This window comes from Arachis stenosperma, chromosome 3 (assembly GCF_014773155.1).
Source record: "Arachis stenosperma cultivar V10309 chromosome 3, arast.V10309.gnm1.PFL2, whole genome shotgun sequence".
Taxonomy (NCBI): Eukaryota; Viridiplantae; Streptophyta; class Magnoliopsida; order Fabales; family Fabaceae; genus Arachis; species Arachis stenosperma.
Genome location: NC_080379.1, coordinates 8,381,533 through 8,408,300, shown reverse-complemented (window position 1 = coordinate 8,408,300; position 26,768 = coordinate 8,381,533). Strand labels below are relative to the sequence as shown.

Below are 26,768 nucleotides of genomic sequence, written 5' to 3'. Positions count from 1 at the left end.
ATGTAAATAGCTATCTTGTTTCAGATCTTCCTTTGTGTGGATCAGACAAGTATCCTGCATCTGCATAACCAACTAATTATGACTTGAATTCATATGAATAAAACGATCTCATATCAACAATTCCATGAAGATATCAAAAGATTTGTTTGATTTCATTCCAGTGTCTTCTTGTTGGAGAGGAACTATACTTTACTAGTAAATTCACAATAAGTGATATATCAGGTTGTGTATTATTAGCAAGATATATTAGTGCTCAAATGACATTGAGATATGATACTTCAAGACTAAAGATATCTTCATTTCCTTCTTTAGGATAGAATTGATACTTTTTTACATCCAAAAATCTTACGATCATTGAGGTACTTAATGGATGTGACTTATTTTGTTTGATGAATAAAGATCTCATTTTTTTATGTTCAATCTGCAGATCAAAACAAAATTTAGTTTTTTCAAAATCTTTCATCTCAAATTATTCTTTTATAACTTTTATAATTGTTGAAATCTCTTCAAAAGTTTCAATGATATTTAAATCATCAACATATACAACAATTATAATGAATCTAGATGCAGAATTATTTTTGAAAATACATCGATAGATATCATCATTCTTGAATCTATTTTTGACCAGATACTCAATAAGACGATTACGTCACATTCGTCCATATTGCTTTAGACCATATAAAGATCTTTGTAATTTGACTAAGTGTAATCTCTGTGAATATTCATTAGATGGTTTAGATATCTTTAGTCTTTCAGAAAATTTCATATAGATATCACGATCTAGTGATCTGTATAAATAAGTTGTCACTACATCTATTAGATGCACATGTAGTTTATTATATGCAGATAAATTGACTAAATAACGCAATATTATTACATCTACTACAGGAAAATATATTTTTTCATAATCTATAACGGGCCTTTGTGAAAAATCTTGTGCCACAAGTCGAGATTTGTAGCGTACAACTTTATTTTTATCATTTTGTTTTCTCACAAATACTCATCTGTATCAAACAGGTTTTACATCTTTTGATGTACGGACTACAGGTCCAAAGACTTCACGTTTTGCAAGTAAGTCTAACTCATCCTTCATAGCGTCTTCCCATTTTGGCCAATCATTCATTTGTCGACATTTTTCGACTATTCTTAGTTCAAGATCCTTACTTTCATGCGTGATATGTAGTGTCACATTATATGCAAATACTTCATTGACAATTGTTTTATTTCGATTCCATTTTCTCCTATAAAAGTATAATTTATTGAGATCTTATCATTTTCACAATTTTCAGGTGCCTAAACATTTTCTGGTGTAAAAATTATATCAGAATTTTATACACTTATTAGTGTCTTTTCTATGTCTTTATCCTTTTCAACAGGAGTACCATTTGTCTTGGTAATATCAAATGCCTATCTTCTTTTTCGATGATTTTTATTTTTGGAACCAATTGGTCTACCACGCTTTTGGCGTGTACTCGTTTCAGTAGTTATTTGTCCAACTAGAACATCAATTCGAATTTGGGCATTTTTAGTTGATATGTAAGATTTAGTTATCCTCTTTATATCAGAAAATGTATCAAGTAATTCATTTGTTATTCTTTACAAATGTGTAATCTTTTGAACTTCTAATTTATATTGTCCTGATCGTGGGTCTATATGCATTAATGATGATGCATTCTAATTAAGTTCTTTTTTAAGTGGCTTATTCTCTATTTCCAATATTAGAAACATTGATTCATTAAAATAACAATATGCAAATCGAGTTTTAAACAAATCTCTTGTTCGTATCTCAAGATACCTCACTAAGATACCTCACTATAGAGGAAGAAGCATATCCCACATAAATCTCCAATTTGTTTTGGAGTTTCATTTTTAGTGCGAGAAGGTGGGACAATTGGAACATATATTGTACATCCAAATGTTTTCAAATGAAAAATATTTGGCTATTAGCCAAAAGCTAATTGTAAGGGAGAGAATTAATGGTAACTTGTTGGTTTCAAATGAATAAGTGTTGCAGCATGTAAAATCGCATGTCTCAAACAAAAATAAGGAGATTTGTTCTCATAAATAAGGGTCTATTAATTAATTGGAGGCGCTAATCTATTTTGTGTGTGAACGTGAGCTATTAGATGTTCAACACTTATTCCGTTAGCCATACAATAAGCATAAAAGTCTTGGGAAGTGAATTCACCAGCATTATCAAGACAAATTGCGTTGATTGGCTTTTCTAAAAGTGTGTTTTTAATCGAATAATTTGAGCAGGTAATCTCGCAAATGTTAGGTTGCTAGAAGACAATAAACACACATGAGACCTTCTTGAGGATGGTCGATTAGGACCATAAAGTGTCTAAATGCTCCATATGGTAGATGAATTGGTCTAGATATATCTCCTTAAATTCTTTATAAAAATTCAGGGGACTCAAACTTAATTTTTACTAGTGATGGCCTTACAATTAATTTTCTTTGAGAACATGTAGCACAATAGAATTAACTAGATTGAAAAACTCTTTGACTTTTTAGTGAATGTTCATGAGATTTTAAAATAATTCTTTGCATCATGATTATTCCAGGATGCCCTAGTCAATCATACCAAATTATGAATTCATTTGTACTAGTAAACTTCTGGTTTATAATGGCATGTGATTTAATTGCACTGATTTTAGTATAATATAGCCCAAAAAAAGTGATGGTAACTTTTCTAATATAACTTTTTTATTTGAATCATGAGTTGTGATATATAAGTACTCGTGATTTTCCTTATTCATTATTTTAATATGATATCCATTTCGACGAATATCTTTGAAACTCAACAAGTTCCTTAGAGACTTAGTAGACAATATTTATTATGAATTATGTTCCTCCAGGAATCAAAATTATAGTTCTTTTGAAATCTTCTATCACATTGCCTAAGCTAATAATTGTGTTAACACATTCTTTTTTTAGTACAAGATGAGTAAAATATAAATTACTTTTGAGAATGATATATAAATTTGCACTATCCGGAAGGCAAATATCTTCATTATATATCCTTACTATTTTATTCAAAGACAAATAATAATAATAAGATTATAATATAAAATAAGTAAAGGTACATGCACAATAAAATTGTATTTTTGATTGGAATGGTTTGTCACTTTATATAAAAATAGTAACCTATACTAAAAATTTGTCTATTATTATTATTATTATTATTATTATTATTATTATTATTATTATTATTATTATACGAACTTGATATATTTAGTAATTTTGAAATTATTAAACATAAATAATAATATAATAATATTTTATTAAACTATTTATATACATCATACTTGAAATTTAAATTCATAAGGGATAAAATTTAACAAAATTTTTTTTACATTATTTATTAATATTAGTATTAGCAGACTCAAATATTAAATCTTTTTATCATTAATTAAATGACCAATATTTCTTTCAAGATCCTCAAAGAAATAAGATACTTCATAATAAATGGTATAATTTTTAGCAAAATCCTTTGAAACAAATTTTGACTCCTTTCCTTTGTCATTATTTTTCAAAGATATTTGATAAAGATCAACTAAGTACCTTAAGGTACAACAGGTACGTGACCAGTAACACTTTCCACTACAACAGAAATATTTGTCTTCTGTTGATTTATTTTGTTCTTTATTTCTTTCTTTATCCTACTTCTGGTGAGATCCTTTCTTGTGAAAATAGTTTTTCTTTATTTCATAATTTTTCTTGTTACCAAATCCTTGCCAACCTCTTCTGGGGTTATAATTTGTCGTATTTGCTTCAGGAAATGGGACGGCACCAGTTGGTCATGCTTCATGATTTCTTAAAAGCAATTCATTGTTTCGTTAAGTAACAAGAAGGCAAGAAATTACAACAACAACAACAACAAAGCCTTGTCCCACTAAGTGGGGTCAACTACATAAATCAAACGACGCCATTCGAGAAATTAATTCAAAATATTTTTTAAATTCTTTTTCTTGATACTGTTGCTGCAGGAGCACATTCGAGACTTGGAAGGTCGAAAAATTTTTTTTTAACATGTCATTGTCAGTTATCTTTTTTCTATATAATTTTATTCGTGAGGTAATTCGAAACATTGCTGAATTATATTTATGTATGGATTTAAATTCCTATAGACGCGAGTATATTCACTCATATCGGGTTTGAAGAAGTAGTTATTTCTAGATATATCAAGAGTATTAAATTCAAGATGAGAGAGTTTTGATATAATAAAGATTTATTACCAGAGACTTCTTAAATTTTGATCAGAGTCTTGTGCTAATAACGTGTTGTAAAATAAATAAATAAAAAAGATAAAATAAATACAAAATAATTAAGTATAAATAAAGAACTCTAATATTAATATTTACTAATATTATTATCTTAATATAAGTAAAATGATTCATATATATTCACTAATATTATATGTTGCAGCATACATTTATACAAAGAGAGAAGTATTTTATATTGATATCGTGTATGTCACTTATCTCATACTATACTACCCTATTTATATATATACAAAGAAAAATAAACCGCCCATATTGTAAAAGAAGTCATGGACATCCATATCTTTTACTAAAATAATAGTAGCAATCTACCTTTTTGTTTTGATACACTTAATCAACAGAAATAACTAATTCACTTATCTTTATTCACAATAAAAGTCAATCATTAATTTATTTTGTAATAATATATATTTTATATATTTTATTATATAAGAATAGTATTTATATACTAAAATCAGTTATTATATATTTATATATAAACACATATATAATTTAACTCATTTTTAATGTGTATTTTATATTTTAATATGTATTTTATATATGTTACGGCCCAGCTCAGCTGGCACCTTGGCCGACCCGGCTCGCGGACAACCCGATCTGCGCGGTCGGGTTGGCGCGCATAACTCGTTTGGCCTGCGACCCGGACATGCACCCCTACTACCAGCTGTAGGGAAGCTTCCTGGAAGGAGGCCCGCTCTTGTGGGGCCCGCCCTATTGACAGGATATATAAGGGGAGGGTCCTACCCCTCCCCCAAGGTACGTCATCATATTCCTTGCTCTCATACCGCCTGCACATTTTTTTGACTTGAGCGTCGGAGTGTCCTTACAGGTGGCACCCCCACACCGCACGAAGAGCTCGGAAAGTCGTATGTACCCGCCTCTCTCGCCCTAGATCCAGACTAAGGCTGGAACCCACCTTCACACCCAGAAGTAACTCCCGAACCGTTCAGAAACTGACCAACCGAACAATATATACTAATAACTTATTTTGATAACTAATTTTAGTGTACATTTATTATAATTGTTTACTATATATAATTTTTTCATAAAACAATCTATCATCAGAATAATCAAATATAACATAATAGAATAATAAAAATTTTATAGCAGAGTAACCAAATTTCTTTGTAATATAATATCAATAATTTCATAAAATTTAAATATGTATTCCTATACAATAGTTAATTGGTAACAATTATTATGTTCATATAACATATTTGTTGAGTAAATTCCCATAGTGGTCCCCGAGATTGACGCCATACATTAAATTTGTTTCTGAGATTCTAATAGCACTAATTACGTCCCTGAGATTGGAAAAATTGTACTATAGTAGTAGTCCCTGATCCGTTTTTTGTTAACGATGCGTTGACGTGGCTTGATGACGTGGACTTTTGGTGACACATGTCACCTCATGGTTTGGCCACATGTAACGGTATGATGACGTGTCGGTCAACAACACGTGGCATGCTGACATGGATGGGTATGCCACGTGTCACAATACTATTTTGCCACATGTCAAATTATGCCACGTGTCACAATGCTATTTGTTCACGTGTCATCCACTATGTCATCGTTACATGTGCACCAAATTGGTCCTCTACTTTGCATCAAATGACTCATTTTAGTCCCTGAAACTGAATGTCGTGCACCAAATTAGTCCCTTCATCAGTTTTTTCTCATTTTTTTTATAAATTTAAAATTCTCAGTATATATTTAAATACACTAATTTTCATTTTATCTTTTTAGAAGTTATTTAAATATAAGTGTTTTTATAAAATATTTTTAAAATATTAGTTTTAATTATACAATTTTTTCTACAATATTTTATTAAAATAATTATGTGACATATTGATATTGATTTAATAAAGAGTGTAAGAAGTTAAGACTATAATAATATTCCTTAATACAATTTTTTTAATAGTTAACACTTTAATAAATATTTTAGGAATACTTGATAAGGCACTTATTAACTAATATAAATTCATTATTCCTATCCATTTTAAGAATGTCCGATTTCCCATATAATTAACTTCTCACTAAATTAATAAGATAGATTTATACTGTCGATTATAATAATTTATTTTATCTATAACTTAGTTACGCAGTTTTTTCATATATTAGTATATTACACTATTAATCAATATAAGTACTTATTGTAACCATGATTTGAACAGTATTAAAACAGATACAAATAAATACAAGAGGCAGTAATAAAGTTTTGGTTTTAGTTAACATGTACTCTAATGATACAAGTTAACATTATTAATTAAAAAATTTATTATAAAATATGTATAATAGAAAATATAATTAAAATTAGTGTATAAAAAAATATTGAGAATTTTAAATTTATAAAAAAATAAGAAAAAAAACTGATGAAGTGACTAATTTGGTGCATGACATTCAATTCCATGGACTAAAATGAGTCATTTGATGCCAAGTAAGGGACCAATTTGGTGCACATGTAACGATGACATAGTGGATAACACGTGGACAAATAACATTGCGACATGTGGCAAAATAGCATTGTGACACGTGGCATACACATCCATGTCAGCATGCCACGTGTCGTTAATCGACACGTCATCATACCGTTACACGTTGCCAAATCATGAGGTGACACGTGTCACCAAAGGTCCACGTCATCAAGCCACGTCAGTGCATTGTTAACGGAAAATGGGTCAGGGATTACTATGGTGCAATTTTTTTAATCTCAAGGACGTAATTGGTGCAATTGGAATCTCATGGACGATTTTGGTGCACGGCGTCAATCTCGGGGACCACTATGGAGATCAAGGTTCTGAAAACCGGACCGGACCGGCCGGTTCGACCGGTTTAACCGCGAACCGACAATGCAAGCGGTCTGGTTGGTGCGGAATTTTACAACCCACACTTACTAACCGGCAAGTGCACCGGGTCGTACCAAGTAATACCTTACGTGAGTAAGGGTCGATCCCACGAGGATTGATGGACTAAGCAACAATAGTGTTTGATAGGATTAGTTAGGCAAGTAGAAAAGAGTGTTTGGATGCAATATAAAAAAACATTAAACAATATAAAGAATATTGAAGAAAGGCAAGTAAATAAATTGGAAAGAAAATATGGAGAAAATAGTTAAGGTTTTAGAGTTATCTATTTTTTCGGATTAACTTTTCTTACTAACTATTTTAATTATGTAGGATTTAATTTATCGCAAACTATATGTGACTAGACCCTAATTCCTTAGACCTTTCTAGTCTCCTCTAATATTCATTAACTGCCAATTCCTTGGTCAATTAATTCCAATTAGAAGCTACATGATCAAATTCCAGTTTATATGCCACAAAAACTCTAATTACCCAAAAATAAAAGGATTATATGTCACGTATCCTATTAAATTCAGATAATTAAAATTTAGGAGAAATTGTTTTCTGGCTGTTGTTCAAGTAAAGAGCTTTTCCAAGTTTTACAAGAACTCAAATAGAAAGAGGGTCATACTTCCATTCCACCCAAATTTATAAGATAAAGAACGAAAACAATTCTTAAATATAAATCCAAAACATAAATTAAAATAGAAAAAGTAATAAAATCAATCCATACAAATAGATAGAGCTCCTAACCTTAACAGTGAAGGTTTAGTTGCTCATGGAATGTAGAATGTAAATTTGTATAGAATTCCCTAATGGAATTCTTCTTAATGGAATTGTGTTCAATAGAAGAGAAGTCTCCTCTATTTATAACTAATCCTAATTAATTTAAAATCTAATATCTAAAATTAAGATAATATCTTTTCCTAAAAGATAAGATTTGAATTTAAAATTTGAATTAATTAACAAGTCTTCAGTTGATGGGTGGGGACCACTTGATTTGTCCATTCTTCAGCTCTAATATGTGTTTTCTGGGCTGGAAACTGGGTCAAAACAGCCCAAAAATCGCCCCAGCATTTTCTGTATTTTTGCAGATTGCGCATGTGACGCGTCCGCGTCGTCCACGCGTTTGCGTCATTTGTGCAGATTCCAGTCCACGCGTTCGCGTCAGGCACGCGATCGCGTCATTGCGATTTCTTCATTCCGCGCGGTCGCGTAAGCCATGCGTTCGCGTCGGTATTCGCTGGTCATCTCTTTGGTTTCTTCTCTTTTTCTGCAGAAACTTCATCAAATCCATCCGAATGCTACCTAAAATAAATAAAATTGTACAAAACTCAAAATAACATCCATAGTGGCTAAAATATAATTAATTCTTAATTAAATTCAACAAATTAGATGTAAATTCACTAGGAAAAGATAGACAAGATACTCACGCATCACCGGTCCTCCTGTATTAACCGGCGAGAAGAAAATCACGAAAAAACCGGTGAACCGATTAAAAACCGACCGGTTGGACCGAACCGGTGACCGGCTGGTTCTTCTAAAAAACTTAAACGGAACCGTTTTTAATGTTTTTTAAAAAATAAAAAACTGAAATCCGACCCGCCCGACTCGCCCGACCCGTTACCACTCGGAACCCCCTTCTTCCCCATTCCCAAATCGCAGTCTCACACTCTTACTGTCTCTTACTCTCACACCCTACCCTAGCCCTCTGAAGCATTCGAAAACCCAAGCCCAGTCGCCAATGCCGTTGCCGGGGTTTGCAGGTCGTGACCGCCACCATCGTCGCGTGGTCTCTTCTTCCGTTCATTCATCTCAGTCTCACTCCAGATTCTAGGCGTGAACGATGAACGCTAGCCCCTTCTGAAGCATTCGAAAACCCCAGCCCAGTCGCCACCGCGGTCGCGGGGTTTGCTGGTCGTGACTGCCACCACCATCGCGTGGTCTCTTCCCCAGTTCGCCCGTTCATTCATCTCAGCCTAGCCCCTTCTGAAGCATTCCCAGGCTCCCAGCGTCCCCGTGGTCCTCAGGCTGCCATCGCCGTCACCTGCTCCTCAGCACCGCCTCTTCGTCTTCGCTGGCCTCTCCCTTCGTCGTCGCTGGTCTTAGCTTCATCAGCACCCAGGTGAGTGAATCCTCTGTTTTATCTTCTCTGTTTCAACTTTCAAGCTTTCATCCTCAGCGGCGGACCTCTGTGTTGCTGCACCCCTCTCCGCCTCGCCTTCACCTTCCTTCCCCCATTCTTCTTCTGCAACGCAGGTTCTACCCCCATGCTCCCTGCCCTGTTCCCTTTTTACTGCCTTATTTTACTTCCTTTTAATTCTGTTTTGGATTTTTGTTCGAGTCACTAGGAGGCTTTAGGTTAGCTGACTTCTGTTTTCTGGTTTGAATGTTGTTGTTGACTGGCTGAGTATTTTGGATTTTTCTGGATTGAATGCTGCAATGTCTGAACTGTGAATGCTGCTGTGATTGAACTGTGACTGCTGTTTCTATATTCTGCACATAACCTGCCTGATGAAATGCCTGAATGGAATTTTTGATTTAATTTTTTGATTTGATTATGCACCTTAATGTAATTTTTGCTGCAACACCAAACTGAGCTTGGAATGTGCCACTGTGGTTGTTTTGTTTGGCATTACCTTATTCTTGCATATTTTCCTTTGGCATGATAATCTCCTGAGTTACATACCTGTTAAACTCTAAAATAGTTTTAAACTTACAAACTTTGAAATCTGTTTACTGTATTTTTCAACAGTACATACAATGTTTGTTTGGGGAATTGACTATAATTTTTCAGCAGTACCCACTCAATTTTTAAGATTTATATTAGACTATAATTATATTTTAAGATGTGTATTTATAATTTATTTATTATTTCTATTCTAAAACGGTTTTTTCGGTTGAACCATCAGTTGGACCGGTTAGACTAATAAACCAATAAATCAGTGACTAGAGCAGTTTGATGACCGGTCCGATTTTCTGAACCTTGATTTGTATAATGGCATTTGATGGATTGATTTATAAATTAGTTGTATTTATGTTTTTGATTAGTTTGTTAATCATTAATTTACTGAGTGTGTTATGTTTTGCTTTCTTTTTATTTACTATTTTGCATTAGTGATTAATTTATTATCTATGTTTATATAGTTAGTTATGTGACTTATTAATCTCATTCCTTCAACAACTCTATCTATTTTATATATCATTATTAATATTAATATCAATGACTAATTACTAATTTGACAGTCAAAATGTACAACATGACATTCTTTAATTGCATTAAAATTAAAATTAAAATATCAAAATTGAAATTAAAATATACCTATATTATGTATCATATATTACTATCTAATTTAATAATCAAATGTATCACATGACACTCTCTTATTAAAATTGAGCGAAAATATTTTTTTCCAAAATTAATAAACTCCTTTCCTAAATTCTCTCATCTACCTCTCTCCATTTTTCTATTTCTCTCTACTATTTTTACTCTATATATAATTTATATTTTATATTAATAATTTGACAAATGAAAATATGCCATCCGATATTTTTTATTATAATTAAAATAAAAATTTTTCTTCCAAAGTTAACAAACTCTCACTCTCATTCTTCATCTTTATCTTTCTCTTTCTTTTCCCTCATTCTCTATTTTTTCTACCTTTCTGTTCTACAGAAAACAAAATAATATAATTCAAATAAAAAATATTATTACTATTATTATATACATATTTTTTAATTTTTTATTTAGTTTTAAATTTTTACCGCTTATCTTTTTAATCTATATTTTCATTTCTCTTCTTTCAAATATTTATTACATATAATTTGGAGAGAATACTAATGTTATAATTAAAAGTTAGAATCAAGATTTAATTGTTTTTAAAAAAATTAGTTTTGAGTTAATTTTATAACTATCCATATAATTTTTTTATACTAATATCTAATTATATTTATATATATATAGAGAGAAAGAATATTATTTTTAAATAACAAGTATAAAAATCAATTATTTCTATTTGTGCAACAGACTTAACACCTAATTAAATATAAAAGTATACACATTAAATTATTTCAAATTTTAAATAACGAATGTTAAAATTAATTATTAATAAAAAAAATAGACTTTTCATATAAAAATAATAATTAAAAATTTTATTATTTAATTTTTTATTTATAAATACATTAGTCTTCTTAGTCAGAAACTTTTGTCAACCTATAACATTTTTTATGTAAAAATAGTTTAATTTTATAAATCTTTTTGTGTCATGCATAATATATACTATCATAACAAAATGAACCGTAATTTTAAAAAATATATATTCCCATAATATTATTTCTGATAAAAATACTAGTATCAATTAAAGAAGCTGACAGCAAAGAGTAACACATAACCCCATAGCCTCTTATTCGACTCTATAGTCAAGATTTACTTGCTTCCTTACTAAACTCAACTGTCATTAGAAGTTGGTTCATTCAAGTTAGTACATGGAATGAACCGGGAGATCTGTTGGAAGTTGGAACAACACACAAAACAGTTTGTTTACTGTTTAGTTATCTACACATTGAAATTATTGACAAACCTGAATCCCACAAATAATAGTGGCTCCAAGGGAAAAAAACTAAACAAATATCTGAGTGATTTTTCCATTTACAATCTAATTGGGTTAAGACTTGAGATGAAGGGCATACAATACAAAACTCACTGGTGCTGACTGGGGTTGGTATAAATATGGAGGGTGTAAACTATATATACATAAGAAAAAAAAACTGCCCACTACCAAAATTGGATGATGATGACCCATTAACCCTTCTGATACCACAAGATTAATTGAAGAAAATTACTGGGAAAAAGGTCCTGATCCTTTCAACCCCATTTCTGTTCAAACTTCACTTCTGAAATTTTCTCACCAATTATGCAATTGAGAGGTAATGCTTTTCTCGACGGGATGGTACTGCGTGTAAAGGTGTCTCTTGGCTTTATCGGAGCCAGGCTGCTCAAGCCACTTGTCATATAAGCCTCTTACGATGGGGTTATCGAATGGTTCTGCTACACGAACCTAGCATATACAGAAATTTAGTCATTCACTGATTCAGAAATGTTGTAAGGAGAAAAATGCAGAAAAAACTTAAATTACAATGCCCCAGAATTATATCATTCATGAAAACTAACGGCAAGTTTGCAACAGTTCTTACATTTTCTATGTAAATAGTTTCCAACAACTGGCTCAATTCTTTGGGAGATTGCCCTTTCTTTGGTTTAATTTGACCTCCGCCATTCAAGCAACCTGCTTAAAATCAGTAGCATGTTAAATCAGCATATAAATAAAAGGCTCCATCAAAAAACATTTGAGATGGAAAGGAAAAATGCAATACCTGAAGGGCATGCCATGATCTCCAGGAAATGATAGTCACATTTACCAGTTTTAACTTTTCTGACAACATTTTGCAGGTTCCGGAAACCATAACAGAGAGCAAATCTCAACACTGTTTTCCCCTCCGCCTATATAGACATTAGAAAACAATTTATATCACTATATATTCCATAAATTGTTATTATGCATGAATATGCAATATCTTAAATACTTTGACAACCTTCATATACTCGAGCTTAACAAAAAAAGCTATATAAATATTTTCACAAGAAAACTTGCCTCAAGTGTAACTTCCTGAAAATCTGAATTCCGTATATTTCTAAAGTTCAGAGGGCCATCAATCTGTCTTCCAAAAAAAGTTCTAGCGGCATATCGGAAAATTGTTTCTGCATAACCCCCAGAGCTTCCACGGACCCCATAAAGGTAACCTTCTTCATTAATATTTGTCAACCTGCATGAAAGTGCATCAGATCTAAACTATTTCACAAACACAAGAAACTAAAAGATAGAGGCAGTTTTTAGTTTCTTACCGTCTATCCAAAGGAGATTCTTCTAAGCTTTGAAAATCAACTTCTTTTAACTGCAAAATAAAAACAGAGCAGAAAATTATTCACAAACCATTAGATATAAGTGAATGAATTCACAAAACTGATGAGATGCATGGAGAATACTAACCTGAATCAATTCCAAAACTTCTCCTGTTGTGAGTACCGAATCGACCTCTGTCATCATGTTATCTTCATTCCCACTCCCTTCATCATGGGACTCCGGATGGAAAACAAAGTCATCCCTAGCAGCCTCAAGCTTTTTATCATAACAAGGCATAACAGTGACGTGGTAAATTTCTTCAGGCCTGTTAAAAAATTTCCAAGCATTTCACTACATAGATAACTGGAAAAGTTGGCTTCTTTTTCAGCATGACAAAAAAAATTAAGACATCATATATTATCATAAAAATAACAGGGGACCTTTTCAGTTTTCATCAGTAGAAACTTTATTATGTTGAGTGAACACCCTACCTAAGCCCCATATCTTGGCATAAATAGTGTTTTATGATGGCTCCAATTGTTTGTTGTGGACTCTTTACTTTTGAAATATTTGGTAAAACAAACGACCCAAGTTGCTTCTCTGCATAGCATATCCAACCTGAAAACATATGTTCACATCACAGCAATCAGTTAGCATTTCTCCCTCCTACTTGAATCCTCACTAAAACCTATTCTAAATACTTTGAAAGTTAAATTTTCAGTTCCCCCTTCCTTATCTCAAACTCCGAATGCAATACCATAAAGCCACTAGTAACTAAAGAAAGAAGCCATTTTTCATTTTTTTTTTTGTGATCAAGACACAGAAAATTGACAGAATTAATAACTTAAGATCCCAGTTAAAGTTCCTATTTCCAAATTCAGTACCAAAAACAATTGCAAATCCAATATTTCTTCAATACTTTTCTCCAGGTAATATTAAATATAAGCCAAGTACTTTCACAAATCACAATATCGTTTTGTCCAGCATCCAGGTGTATGTGCTTGAGACAGTTTTCGAGTGCATTTGGTTGAGATAAGAAAAAGGAGTGTTTTTTATCATATAGTTTTCAGTAAGAGTCTATTACATAAGGTACTTTGTTTAGCCTATAGGAAATGCTCTCAAACTTTTAGTCTTTTCACAAATATTTATGTAATTCTTAGAAGTCTGTATTGGTCTCGTTTAATTAGATTAAACAACCAGGCCTTAAATGTAGCCATTACCAAAACTAATAAAGAGTTAAATTTATATACCTGGGCATGCAGAAGCAATCATAGGTAGGCTCGACTTATTCTTCTCATCATCAGACAGTTGACTCTGTTTGTACCTTGACATGAACTCCATACAAGATTCAATAAGGGTTAAATCTCTACTGCAACTTGTATCGAAAATTGCCTTCACTCCCAATGATTTGAAAAATCTTGTCAGCTTCTTGAAAACCTGTAATAGCAAATATTTCACATTTAAACCATGAGTAAAAGAATAAGAGAAAAGCAGTCTGGTACAAAGATAAACCAAACAAGCTAGAATTCATAGAAACTGAATGTAGGAGGCTAGAATTCAAAATGGTTGTTTAAATAATGGCATAGCCACATAATTCATAGACTTCAATTCATAGACTAAAAGCAAATATCTAAAGCATCACCTGAAGGGGAGAAATGCCAAAATGAGCTGCAAGGGAGGCCCTTGACTGGGGAGAAACAGACATAATCACTGCTTTTCCTTTGTTAATATTAGATAAGAACTCATCCAAACTTTGTTTCTCCAGCATAACTGTCTCCGCAGATGTCACACAGCCACTGTATTGTCAGAAAAACTCATTATGTAAGCCATATTGGCCTTATTAACCATCCCATAAACATAGGGGAATATGTTATTTTTTTAATGCTAAAAAATAACCACACGTATGACCTATTGACATTAGGTATCTTGGATGGTCAGTCATAAAACTTCCCCTTGGTGTAACCCAGATTCTCATGTTTGGCCTTCAGAACCTTCAGGATATTTCCCCATAAGTCTATTTTAGACAGCTAATATCTAATCATTCTATATAAATTTCAGCTTTAATTAATTCTTTATAGAAGATCGAAGTCTTCTTTATGGTGCTAAGGGTTTTGTTTGGACAATAAATAAATTGCTTAGGCATTGTGGAATTCTGATCATTGGGTTTTTAAGGATGTTCTGATTCTCAGACTTGCAATTTTTGACTTTTTAGAGAATTTGGAAAGAGTTGCTTTTGATATAAAGAACAACTTGGACTAGTGTCTTAGAAGTAATTTCTAAAATAGTTTCATCCAATACACCCTTTATTGCATTATGTTCTAAGAGCCAAAACGAATAAATGCTTCAACATAAATTCAAATACCAACTCTCCTTAAGCTATATTATACGATTAAGACTCCTAAGCATGAATTGTACGGTTATATCTCCAACAACAAAATACTATGTCTTTGTATATCAGTTCTCTCATAATTCATAGAATGTTTTCATCTTGATGCAAAGTGATCTGATCATTCCATAATCCCGTAGTCCGAAATCCCAATACAGCCCTATCACAATCATAATATTACTGACAGAACAAAAATGTCATGAAAGGTCTAAATTCAACCATCAACTACTGTACTTTTCATTGTTTTCCTAGTGAAAGTTCGCTAGATGTCCAAGGTCATGGGAAAAAAAAGTAATAATAATACTAAAAAAAATCACTTCACACTCGCTGAATGTTAAGAGAGGACAAACCTGCATGCCAAACAATCCTTTAGAGAAATCTTAACAGGCTCTGACTGAACTTGCTTGTTTCTGCCAACTAAAACCTACAGTCACACCAATAGCGAAAATTATATATGAATAAAGACCAAAAAAAAACAATGAAAGTTTCAGCTGAATATAAAAAAGAGCTCTTTCTTAACAAAAGAACACTTATTTTCTTTCTATAACAAGAAGAGGATTGAAAAGTGAGTTGCGGAAGTTACCTCGGAATCGGGCTTGTTGGCGTTTGCTTTCAAGCCCTTGAGCGATACTATGCATGCCTGAGACGGCGCTATGAAATCGTTGAGGTCCCCAATCCGAAGCGCCGCCGAGAATTTTTCCGACATGATCAATAATTTGTAGTTGGGGAAGCTGAAAAAGAGAGGTCAGGCGGCAGTACGCGGTAAGTTGATTGATGATAAGGAGGTAGAGGGTCTGTAAATGATGAAAAGTTAGGGTTTTGGGAGGGAAATAAATATTGGGACGCGCCCAGAAAGTTGGAGAGGGATCTAAGTTAAGTCGGTCAAATGAAGAAGAGGGAGAGAAGTGAAGATGATCGATTCAGTATTCATTCCTCGAAAAGTTCACTCGTTTTGTAAATTACTAAATTGAATAATTGATCACCAAATTTTTTTAATTAAATTTATTCTTTAAGAATTTAAGAAGTTATGAATTAAAATTCACTCGACAATTAAATTTTTTTTATTTTAAAATCATAAAAACTAAATGATTTAAATTTTTTTCAGAATTTTAATTCTTATTTTTTTATTTATATACCAGACTAAAAAGAATCTAATTTCCAAATCTACTCACCTACTCTTTAAATTTAAATTCTATTTTATTAATAATTTAATATATTAGAAATAATTTTTTTAAAAAAATAAAATTTTTTTCTCATATTAAATGATATTAAATAATTTCTGGACAAATTCTAAAGATTTTAAATCTTTTCATCGCTTTCATTAAAGTTTGTTGATAACATGATATAGCATATTAAAAAGTAATACTATACATCTAAATTTTTTTATAAACTAAATCTAACAGCACAACAAAATTAAGTCTAACTAAATTAAGTAATAAAACTTAAAATAATATTAGTTATACTGATTTTTATTATATTAGATCAATTTAGTTAAATTTAATTAATAAAAAGACTTAGATGTATAATATTATTCTATATTAAATATCACCATAGTATATATATATATATATATATATATATATATATATATATATATATATATATATAACTGCTAACATAATAAATTTATAAAATTATAAAATCAACCACAAATTAAAAGTTTCTTGATTTTAGAGTTAATTTAATCTAATTATATAAATTTATCATGTTAATAGCTAACCGTCAAGTTTGTATTGTAGTTTGATTTTATCTAGCGTATTACATCAGTGAATTTTGATATTGTTAGCATTTAGCAACATAAATAATAGACTAATATAAAATTTTTGAAAGACGAATATTTTATAAAAAAAATTATTTTGAAAACCAATTTAAAAATAAATGATCTTTTAAAAATGAATATGACTATTTTTCTGTTTGTTCATTGTTTAATTGTATATTGAGCAACAATAATATGTTTAAGAAAAATAATTAGGAGTTTTTAATATAAATAAGCTCACATTTTAAATGATAATAAGAAAAAAATTAATAATTTTTAATAAAATAATTTTATGATATCATTAAAATATATCTTTAAGACAAGTATTAGTAAGATCCTTAAATAATATGTATTGGACAACAATAATTATTAATTAGGAGTTCTAATTTTTTTTTCAAAAAAAAAATTCAAATTTTTTTATCTTTTCAATTCTTTCAAAAAATTTTATATATATTCAAAATTTTTTTTAAGTATTACGAGGATGAATTAAAACTCCTAATTGTGATTTTACATTTAATTATTTTTGGTGAACAAAGAAAAAAGAAAAAAAATACATTATGTAATTATTTAGGACGTGAATATCAAATTTTACTTTTGAATTAAGTTATTTTTCTAAAAAACTTCTCTAACTTAATTCATGAAATAGAATCCTAATCCCAAATAAGAAAAATATTATATATTTGTATAATTTTTTAACGGCTTTTATTTTTATTTTAGTATTAAAATAATTGATAAAAAATAAGAGAAATAAATAATTCTTTTATACAATAAAAAATATAAAATAGAAATTGTACAAATGAAATTATCTCGATCACCGAAAAGACTTTGAGAAAAAATCGAATAAGAGAACATAAAATGAAATGACACCACATTCAATTCAAAACATTAAAGTGTCAAATTAATGGGTCTCTCATCTTATAAACTTTTTACCATTGGTTATCAAAATCCGGTAATTATTCCGGTCATACGACTAGATCACCGGATCACTGATTCAACCGGTGGATCACAAATTCACCCAATTGACCCAGTCATAATTAAATAAAAATATAAAATTATAAAAAAATCAAAAGTTAAAATAAATGTCTTTACAAACATATTAATAATAATAAAGTATCAACTTGTAGATATAATAAGACACATAACTAACTATATAAACATAGATAATAAATTAATCACTAATGCAAAATAGTAAATAAAAAAGAAAGCAAAACATAACACACTCAGTAAATTAATGATTAACAAACTAATCAAAAACATAAATGCAACTAATTTATAAATCAATCCATCAAATGCCATTATACAAATAGTCCAATATTGCCGGTGTAATTCTCAATACTCAATATTAAATCAACTCTTATTATTACAATTAAAGGCTAAGACTAAGACTATGAGTCTCTCTATACAGAAACTATCTATTCTTACGGTAATAAATTCATCTTGGTGACGATTTTCAACAACAAATTCAACTCACCGATGATTTTCAGCACAAAAAATATAGTTCAAAAGATGATTTACAGCAACAAATTAAACTCAACAGCAACAATAAATTTAGCTCAATACAGCAATAATTCAACTCAATACAACAATAAATTTGACTCAATACAGCAACAAAAGATGGTTCAGTAATGATTTACAACAACAAATTGACAGGGACAAGGGAAAAGGAAAAATTGAAAAAGATAGAAGAGGGGAATGCAGGGACAAAAGAAATAAAAGAATTAGAACAATAGAAGATTTAGTTAAGTGATATTCAGCAACAAATTCAACTTAGAGCAACAATTTAAAAGCAATAAAAGATAGGTATTCTATCATGCACATTTTCAACAAACAATTGTAACCAGTGTTATTTTTTCTTTTACAATGATATGTACAAATCACGTATAGTACAAAACTACAAACTAACTGGAAATAGATATGAGCTTAGATGCATGAATATATAGTGTAGTGAGGTGAGTTTTTGTCTCTGTTGTTAACATGAGATTATACAATGCTCCCCCTGTGAATTTGTCTCTAAGAAACATTATAATATTCATGAATTCGCAAAATGTTTACTCTAGGGAACCAGAGAGCATACATACTGGACTAGGCAAGCAATGCTTAACTACATTGAATAAATTTGCATGGCCTTGACATGACTTTGACTAATAACACATACAAATATGCATTGAAAAAGTACAAAATTTCAATAAACATTACTAAACAGAGGCAAGAAAGAACAATCATCATTCAGCAACAAACATTACAAACAGCAACAAGTAATCACACTGTTACCAAATTCCAAAAGAATGAAAACCAGATAACCCCAATCATAAACACCATTACCAAATTAAATAAAAAATCAACCAAAAATCACCTTGCAAATCAAAAACTCAATCTCTTGAACTCAATAATTACATCAGTTATCCAACAAAATAATTGCATCACAGTTATCATAAACTGATTTCAAAGCCTAGAAGTAGAGTGAAATTAAAAACATGAAGCATATAATAAATCAAAAGATCACCAATTACAAATTTTTTAATAAGAACAGAAGTTAAGAACAATGAAAAATGAAAAAAGATTCAACAGTTTTCAACCCAATTTTAATAAAGCTCATCACAATGATTAACAACAACAAAAAGTACTGAAGGAACAGTGAAAAGATTCAACAGTTTTCAACCCAATCAACCAAGCACTGACTGAGTATTCTGTTCTGATTCTGTGACTGAGAAGCAACAAATTCAAGTTACAGCAACAAATTTAACAAATCCAAGTAAAGTCCCAATTTACAGCAACATTTAGATTAGCAACAAGGCAAATTTGATTAGCAATTCAGCAACATGCAAAAATACAGGGAGAAGAAAAATCTGAAAAAGAGAGAGGGAAGCGATGGTGCAGGGACTCACCAACGGTCGACGGCGAGTCGGCGACCACCCCACGGAAGGCGACGAAGCAAGAGACACCCCCACGAGTTGCTTCTGCCGCCGGCGACGAGACAGACGAACCACGAGATGCCAGTGACTGAGACGAGACTCGAGTGAGACTGGGAGGCAGAATCGAGCAGAGACAACCACGGACAACGAGCAGCAACCTACACGCACAGCTCGAGCACTCACTGGCGAAGGGAGGCGCGAGCAGCCGAGCACAGAGGAGAACGGCGAGATGCGAGCACCCGACGTGGAGGATCCGGCGAGAGGCCCGAGAGAACGAAGACGGAAGTTCTTGAGTGCGACAGACGGCGGCAGCAGTCTCTCACTCCGACAGACGGGGACAACTATTGGTGGAGGCTAGTGTTTGCTTTCATTGGGGGAAGCTAGGGCAATTTGCTCTTTGCCTGAAGGAAGGAGTTGAAGAAGGGGGGAATTGGGGATAAGGATAACGCGCGGATTTTTCCCTTTCAAGGAAGGAAACGACGTCGTTTTCAGTAAACCGGCCGGGTTCCGGTCCGGTCCGACCTGCCGGTAACCGACCGGTTCAGCGGCTTTTGAGCGATTTTTAATTTTGCGGTTTTATATACTGGACCGGACCGTTTTCTTTGCCGGTCCCTGTTGAACCGGTTCGACCGGCCGGTTCGGTCCGGTTTTTAGAACATTACTTTAAACACAAGTAAGTCTTTAGCATGGGACTCGAGACAAAGAGACATTACATGTGAGACAGACTGTGTAGAGGCTTTAACTATTGTCAATAATTTACAAGATTGCTCTAAGTTTATTGATCCTTTGGTGTTCAAAATTCAAGATATCATGTCTTGGAAATGGCGTGTTGATATCTGGTTGATCTTGAGAGATGCAAATATAGTAACAGACATCATGGCAAAGACTACAATGAGAACCCTTTCTCTCCAAGTGAAGCTTCCATTGTCTTGAAAGGAGTTTGAGAATAGTATTCCGCACGACTGCCTTTCTTAAACAGTTTCTTGTTTATTTTTTCTTTCTTAGTTGTTGTTTATTTTCTTTTAAGTTAAAAAAAAAACACAAGTAAGTCAAATACAAAGTTATGTTACTAGCTCCTAATTGTCAAGTACTATTATTAAAATAGTTTCTAATTTTTTAAAAAAATATAGTTATCAGAAGTACATTTGATGCAAATTAAAAATTTTTAGAATAAAATTAAAACAAAATGAAATTTAAGAATATTTTTTAAATTTTTTACAAAATTTAAAAAATTTTAAGGACAAAAAATATATTTTACTCTTTTATAATTTAAAGTTATACAAAATTTCATTCTTTTATATTTTTGAAATTTTTTAATGGTAATACGCTACCTAAAGAGAGTTTAAATGAGACAGTTAAAATAGAGAATTTCTTTGTAGCATTGATAGATTATATACAATGAAAGGATTGTTTTGTGCATGCTCTTATTCAATGTACTATTTTGGCTGTACAAATATATATTATTATTTTCCTTTTACATCTATGTTACAAGTAAGCTATCATAGCTCATCTCCACAGGGCTTTGTATTGTACCTCAAATACTAACACTACCTATTCAGCCTCTTAAAGGAAATAGCTACTTCATCTTCAAGTGTTGCTAACTAGTACCTTTTCTTTCACCATTTTTGTTAGCATAATAGTGTCACTACTCACTATTTCTTTCATATTTGTTAGCATAACATTCACCTTTTTCTTTCAATATTATGAGGATGCCACAGTGATCCAATAATTTTCTAAGCATGAACTGGCTGGAGTTCCAATGGTCCTTGACCAAACCCAATCTGTCTCCTCCACAAGCTGTAGTTCTGCCAACTGCCATTAGTCGTGTCGTCACTCGTCAGCCATATATTAAATGAACTCGCTCCGTTTTCTTTTATCTGTCATTGTTATAGTCACAGATAAAAGGAAACGGAGAGAGCGATTTCAGCATTGGTAAAAATTTTCATAATAAGCATTGAAATAGAAAAATAGCCATTTCTAAAAAGCATTTGCTTGTTGCTTTATACATAATGAATAAGGTGATTATACTGTAATTTTTTTTTCCCATGAGATAAAAGTTTCTTACCCTGCCATCTCTGAGCTCAAATATAACAGAACCTTCAGAAAATGGAATTGGTCTTGTAGATGAAACCTGTGTTGAATCAGACTCAAAATCAATGCTCTATCTATGTTTTTTTGTTCAATCAGTAAATGTAGATTATACTTTACCTTAGGATCACATTTAGACTTTTGATCAGAAAGGTTGTTCTGATCTTTCTTCAAGCCATGCATAGAATATTCATCATTGCAAACTACCTTCCCATCATTGAGTCCACTTTGTCTTGGTCGATTCGCCTCAACCATTTCACTTCCCATTGAAGGGAAACCAAAGTCCTTCCACTTCCATGCACCATTTTTGTCCATGTATCTCAGGTACACTTTTCCATCTGAACCAATCAAAAGTAGTTGAGTACCCTCAAAGCTAGGACCAGTTGAACCAACTAGTTTCGCGCCTTTATCGGGTGTTCCATGTTCTATCCAGTTCCATCCATTCCATGCATTCCATTGGTACTCAACAAGGCCACCTTCTACTGAAAGCATGAAGAGTGAGCCTGAGAGCGATTTCTGTGATGCTCTAATAACTGTTCCAGGAAACTGTGATAGAATCAAATGCTGAGATTGGTAATGCTCATGCCACAAATCAGTCACTTTGTTATACTGATATAGGCGACCGTTTCTTCCTGTGACGAATACTATGTTTTCCCTGAACAATTCCTGGTCTACAATGCATGCAATTTTAGCATTTGGAGGATGTTTGCAATCTTTCCATTTAAACTTCCTCATGAAAACCTGTGTATAATGAAAGATATGAAGTTGATCATGAATATGAGTATTTAATTGATTTCATTAGAATTAATTAGAATTACAAAGCGAAAAACTTAAGGGAAAGGAGTTATTAACTACTCAAAGTGCATAATTCTTTTATTAACTACTGTTAACCTACCATGAACTGCAGTAATCTTCCATTTTTACTCACAAAGAAGAGTGCATCTTCTGTTGTAACCTTCCTTGATTTAGCTGGAAATCTATCCCATGGTTGGCCTCCAATAACACTCTTTCCTTTCCTCATAGCACTGCAATTCCTCCATGCTATCTCATTTTCATGCCATTCTCTAAGAAGCACACTCCCAAATGTATCAACCATGAACAAGCTTCCATTATAGTTTCCCACTATACCTTCTATAGCTGTAGAACTCTCATGCTTCAGCCACACCCAAACATTCTCAATACAAATGTGTTCAAACACTAATCCATCATTTGTTATGAAGAAAAATGACTTTCCTTCATACATCAACCGAAGCCGGAAGTTACTACTAGTCCAGCCATCAGGGAGATTATAATCTTCTGTAGATTTAGTCGATTCGCCTAATGAAGTGCCCAGCGATAAGTAGTAATTCTGTGTCTGGCTTTGCTTTCTCCTACCTGTTACTGAACTTGTTCCAGAATCCACTGATTCATCTTTTAGTCCTGCAAGGCAATTTCTGGGGCCGCGTTCTTCTGTGCAATATTCTGCATTCCATCCTTCGCTCTCTGGAACATCTAATATCGACCAAACATATTTAGTTGATGCTTTCCTTCTAAAGTTTTGCGGTAAAGCTGGTCCTGAACTTTCGCCGCCTAGTCCTAGTAGATGTAATTCTGCAAGTCTACCATCATCTAGTGGAAACAGTATCCTGCCAGCTTGTAATGGCAAGCCAATTATACCTCTTGCTACTTTAGCATGTAAAGGGTGCTGATGATTTTCCCAACTTCCTGGAAATCGATTAGTTGTACCTGTGCATGTGTGTTCATGTGAGAATTTAGTGTCTAGAAAGTAGTATTCAGGTTGAAACCTCTCTAGTTAATACATGAATGATTTTATTCATTAGGAGATATTATGCTAAAGTTTTGAAGTTCATATGCATTAAGTTAAATAATTTGTAGCATAACTGGATGACTAACCTAATTGTTTTGGCATTTGATATTCAAAGACTGATCCAACTGCACTGGTGAAGAACAAGGAAAAGAAAGTTTCACTTGATTCGTCATGTAGAGCCGGCGTAATGGATGTCAAATTTTGATGTGGTGGACTTCCATGGACCATCCATTTCCACTTCCTCTGATGCAGTCTCCTCTCTACCAAATCACCCTCCTATATACAATTATCAGACATTTTTAGAACATGCTGTCCATGGCAGATAGAATTTAATTCGAGGGAGCGAAGTTGAAATTCAACATTTTTCCAAGTTGTCCATCTCAAAATCCAATTGGAACTTAATGAAATTCTAGTGAACTAACTAAAAGTACCTTGTTTAGAAGAAACAGAGATTCAGAATAATCACCACTCAGTCCACTTAGAGTGCACCCTTTAGATGGTACTAAAGGCGCGAATTGTGCTGTCCTTTCTTTCCATATGTGCTTCTTCCATGATGGTTTTGATTTTTCATCATATTCATAAAGATCTCCAGCAGAACTACATTAACACAACAAGGTGAACAATGATATTTAATACTTATAGAATTAGGATGGCAATTTGCACCTTAAAAAAGAACACCACATCTTAACTTCACCTTATGGTATACACTACTTCTCTTACAGAAGCAACTTCAGCTATTGCTGCTACATTTGCTCCAGCTGGTTGGCCATGATTTGTCCATCTGCTCTATATATGTCGCGGAATAGAAGCGAACTTAATGATATTTGCAGACGATTAACTTCTTTAACACTAATATATTTGCTCCAAAACTTGAGTTTTACCTTAGAGGCTCAACCCCAAGAAGTTCTAACAGTGTTCCATTCCTTGTGCAGAAATAAATTCTCCTGTCCCAACAACAAAATCTAAATTCAGCATATGCTTGAATTATACATGGTTAAATCAATCTAAGAACAAAGAAGGTATTATTATGTTTACTCACTGCCTATCATGTGACACAATTCCAGACTTTATTAACACCAAAGGATTTTTCTTTGAATCATTATTTGTGATTTGATTGAGTGTAGGTGTGACATCCAACCAAACTGTTTGTGAGGTTTCACCAAATTGCACATGCATCTGCTAAAACCAAAACATAATCTGTTAACTCAAGAGGCAATAGGCACTGTTGCAGTTCCAACAACTAACATAACACCAATTTAAAGTGCAGAATCAAATCATACTAGTGTCCTTGAATTAAATACTTGCTAAGCTATATATGCATGTAATTGTGTGATATGAATCCGAAGCAAACAATGAACAATTGATAACTGTCCCCGGACACAAAATACAGAGATACTGAGATAATAAAGACGGATAAAATATGTCCCCACTGTCCTTATGTCTTAGGACAAAGATATTTAAGTCTATCCTTTTAGTCTAAATAGGTTTTTGTCCCTCAACATATCTGTATTTGTGTCCTGAGACAATATCCAAACACGGCCTTACAAACTAATGATACTTATAAGGTGTAACCTGATAGAGATTTCCTGCTTCAGAAGCAGCAAGAATTATGTGATTGATGATGAATACCGCGGTTGCGCGGCCGGATGCTATTGGCAAGTCATGAGGGGCAATAACCCATTCAAGTCCATTCCAAAACCTCTCATATATAGAACCACTTTCCCCAGTGACCCAAATAGATGTATCTGACATTCTGGTCAATGAAATTCTCTTCCTCAGTGGCAAAACCACATCCAAGGGCTTAGCATCAAACAATTCATGCTGTTCAGATACCAGATGATCATCATAAGGAAACACAACTTCAACCCATCTATCAGCTTGTTCATTGAACTTCCAAAACCTATCAGTTTTCTGCACAAATCTCTTATTGCTTTGTTTGAAGAATTGATAATAAGGGCAGCATGAAGCAGTAACCTCAACTATACAGCACCTTTCAGAGAAGAGTATCCAGATGCCATATATTATATGAAACACTGACATGGTGGCATAATAATAATAAAATAGGGATCCTGATAAAAAAGAGAGAAAGAAATAAAGCAAATCTCAAATGAAAATAGAAAGTCATAAAAAAATTCTTTGGACTTGTTTGGTTATTGGTTTGTATAGTTTGTACCATATGGGGTAAGGTATCTACCATAATCTACTACCCCATATGGGGCCATGGATGATAAATGTCTCTGATCATCTATCTGCTCAAAGACTTCTAATACCTGATAAAAGAAAATTCTGTTGTTTTGTCATGCCATCTAATCTAAGGAGAAGAACTCATAATTTGAGTTGTGAATAAGAGATTGGGGTTGTGAAGTGATGAAGAGAAGGGTAGGTTTGTGGGGCTCCATGAAGAAACATCAAGTAGAAGTTAGTATCAGATACTATTTTTTAGATTATAAGTACAAGTATGCAAGTACAAAAAACCTTTGCAATCAGGTGTAGATAGCTTCTTTCTCCATCACCTTTCTTGGTTGGTTTTCTTGACCCTTCAATCTTTTCTGGCTCATAATATCACTCTTTTATATTAGATGTTGTTCTGAAAAATTATTGTATATATATATATATAATTTAATTTTGATGCAATGGTAAAGATATACCAATTATAGACGTGTATCAAATTACTATCATACCAATAAAAATAATTATATTATCAGTATATTAAAATTAAACTCATATATTTATACAAATAAAATAATCATTCATTCAAATAATCAAATCTATCATAGTATAGAATAATTA

At 32.4% G+C, this 26,768-nt stretch overlaps 2 protein-coding genes across 5 annotated transcripts; both read right to left on the bottom strand.

The window, feature by feature from the left end:
• Positions 1–11,510: 11,510 nt before the first annotated feature.
• LOC130968552 (protein NAR1-like) lies at positions 11,511–20,502 on the bottom strand. Of its 2 annotated transcripts, none has more exons than XM_057893894.1 (12): positions 20,057–20,502; positions 15,999–16,209; positions 15,766–15,839; positions 14,672–14,825; positions 14,280–14,466; positions 13,521–13,647; positions 13,177–13,354; positions 13,032–13,081; positions 12,781–12,952; positions 12,503–12,629; positions 12,323–12,414; positions 11,511–12,186 (listed from the first exon to the last, which is right to left on the bottom strand). In XM_057893894.1, the coding sequence occupies exons 2-12, from the start codon at positions 16,119–16,121 to the stop codon at positions 12,034–12,036; spliced, it is 1,437 nt and encodes a 478-aa protein (XP_057749877.1). In that variant the 5' UTR covers positions 16,122–16,209; positions 20,057–20,502; the 3' UTR covers positions 11,511–12,033. The 2 variants fall into 2 exon arrangements, with proteins under 2 accessions (XP_057749877.1, XP_057749876.1); XM_057893893.1 differs by having other exon boundaries at positions 15,999–16,146.
• A 948-nt stretch (positions 20,503–21,450) lies between these two features.
• On the bottom strand, positions 21,451–26,543 carry LOC130968493 (uncharacterized). Of its 3 annotated transcripts, none has more exons than XM_057893790.1 (11): positions 26,152–26,537; positions 25,551–26,047; positions 25,018–25,154; positions 24,860–24,922; positions 24,673–24,759; positions 24,410–24,575; positions 24,065–24,254; positions 23,067–23,896; positions 22,292–22,912; positions 22,149–22,214; positions 21,451–21,960 (listed from the first exon to the last, which is right to left on the bottom strand). In XM_057893790.1, the coding sequence occupies exons 1-11, from the start codon at positions 26,198–26,200 to the stop codon at positions 21,817–21,819; spliced, it is 2,850 nt and encodes a 949-aa protein (XP_057749773.1). In that variant the 5' UTR covers positions 26,201–26,537; the 3' UTR covers positions 21,451–21,816. The 3 variants fall into 3 exon arrangements, with proteins under 3 accessions (XP_057749773.1, XP_057749775.1, XP_057749774.1); XM_057893792.1 differs by having other exon boundaries at positions 21,452–21,960; positions 26,454–26,543; XM_057893791.1 differs by having other exon boundaries at positions 21,452–21,895; positions 26,152–26,533.
• Positions 26,544–26,768: the final 225 nt, after the last annotated feature.

What these genes read in the sequence shown, in the direction of transcription:
- LOC130968552 (XM_057893894.1), bottom strand. Translation starts at nt 16,121, where the DNA reads ATGTCGGAAAAATTCTCGGCGGCGCTTCGGATTGGGGACCTCAACGAT. An exon ending in TTGGCATTTCTCCCCTTCAG is followed by an intron (nt 14,467 to 14,671) that starts GTGATGCTTTAG and finishes TTGCTATTACAG; the next exon opens with GTTTTCAAGAAGCTGACAAG. An exon ending in TGCCAAGATATGGGGCTTAG is followed by an intron (nt 13,355 to 13,520) that starts GTAGGGTGTTCA and finishes ATTTTTTAACAG; the next exon opens with GCCTGAAGAAATTTACCACG.
- LOC130968493 (XM_057893790.1), bottom strand. Translation starts at nt 26,200, where the DNA reads ATGGCCCCATATGGGGTAGTAGATTATGGTAGATACCTTACCCCATAT. An exon ending in GAAGTAGTGTATACCATAAG is followed by an intron (nt 24,576 to 24,672) that starts GTGAAGTTAAGA and finishes GTGTTAATGTAG; the next exon opens with TTCTGCTGGAGATCTTTATG. An exon ending in AGTCTAAATGTGATCCTAAG is followed by an intron (nt 22,215 to 22,291) that starts GTAAAGTATAAT and finishes GATTCAACACAG; the next exon opens with GTTTCATCTACAAGACCAAT.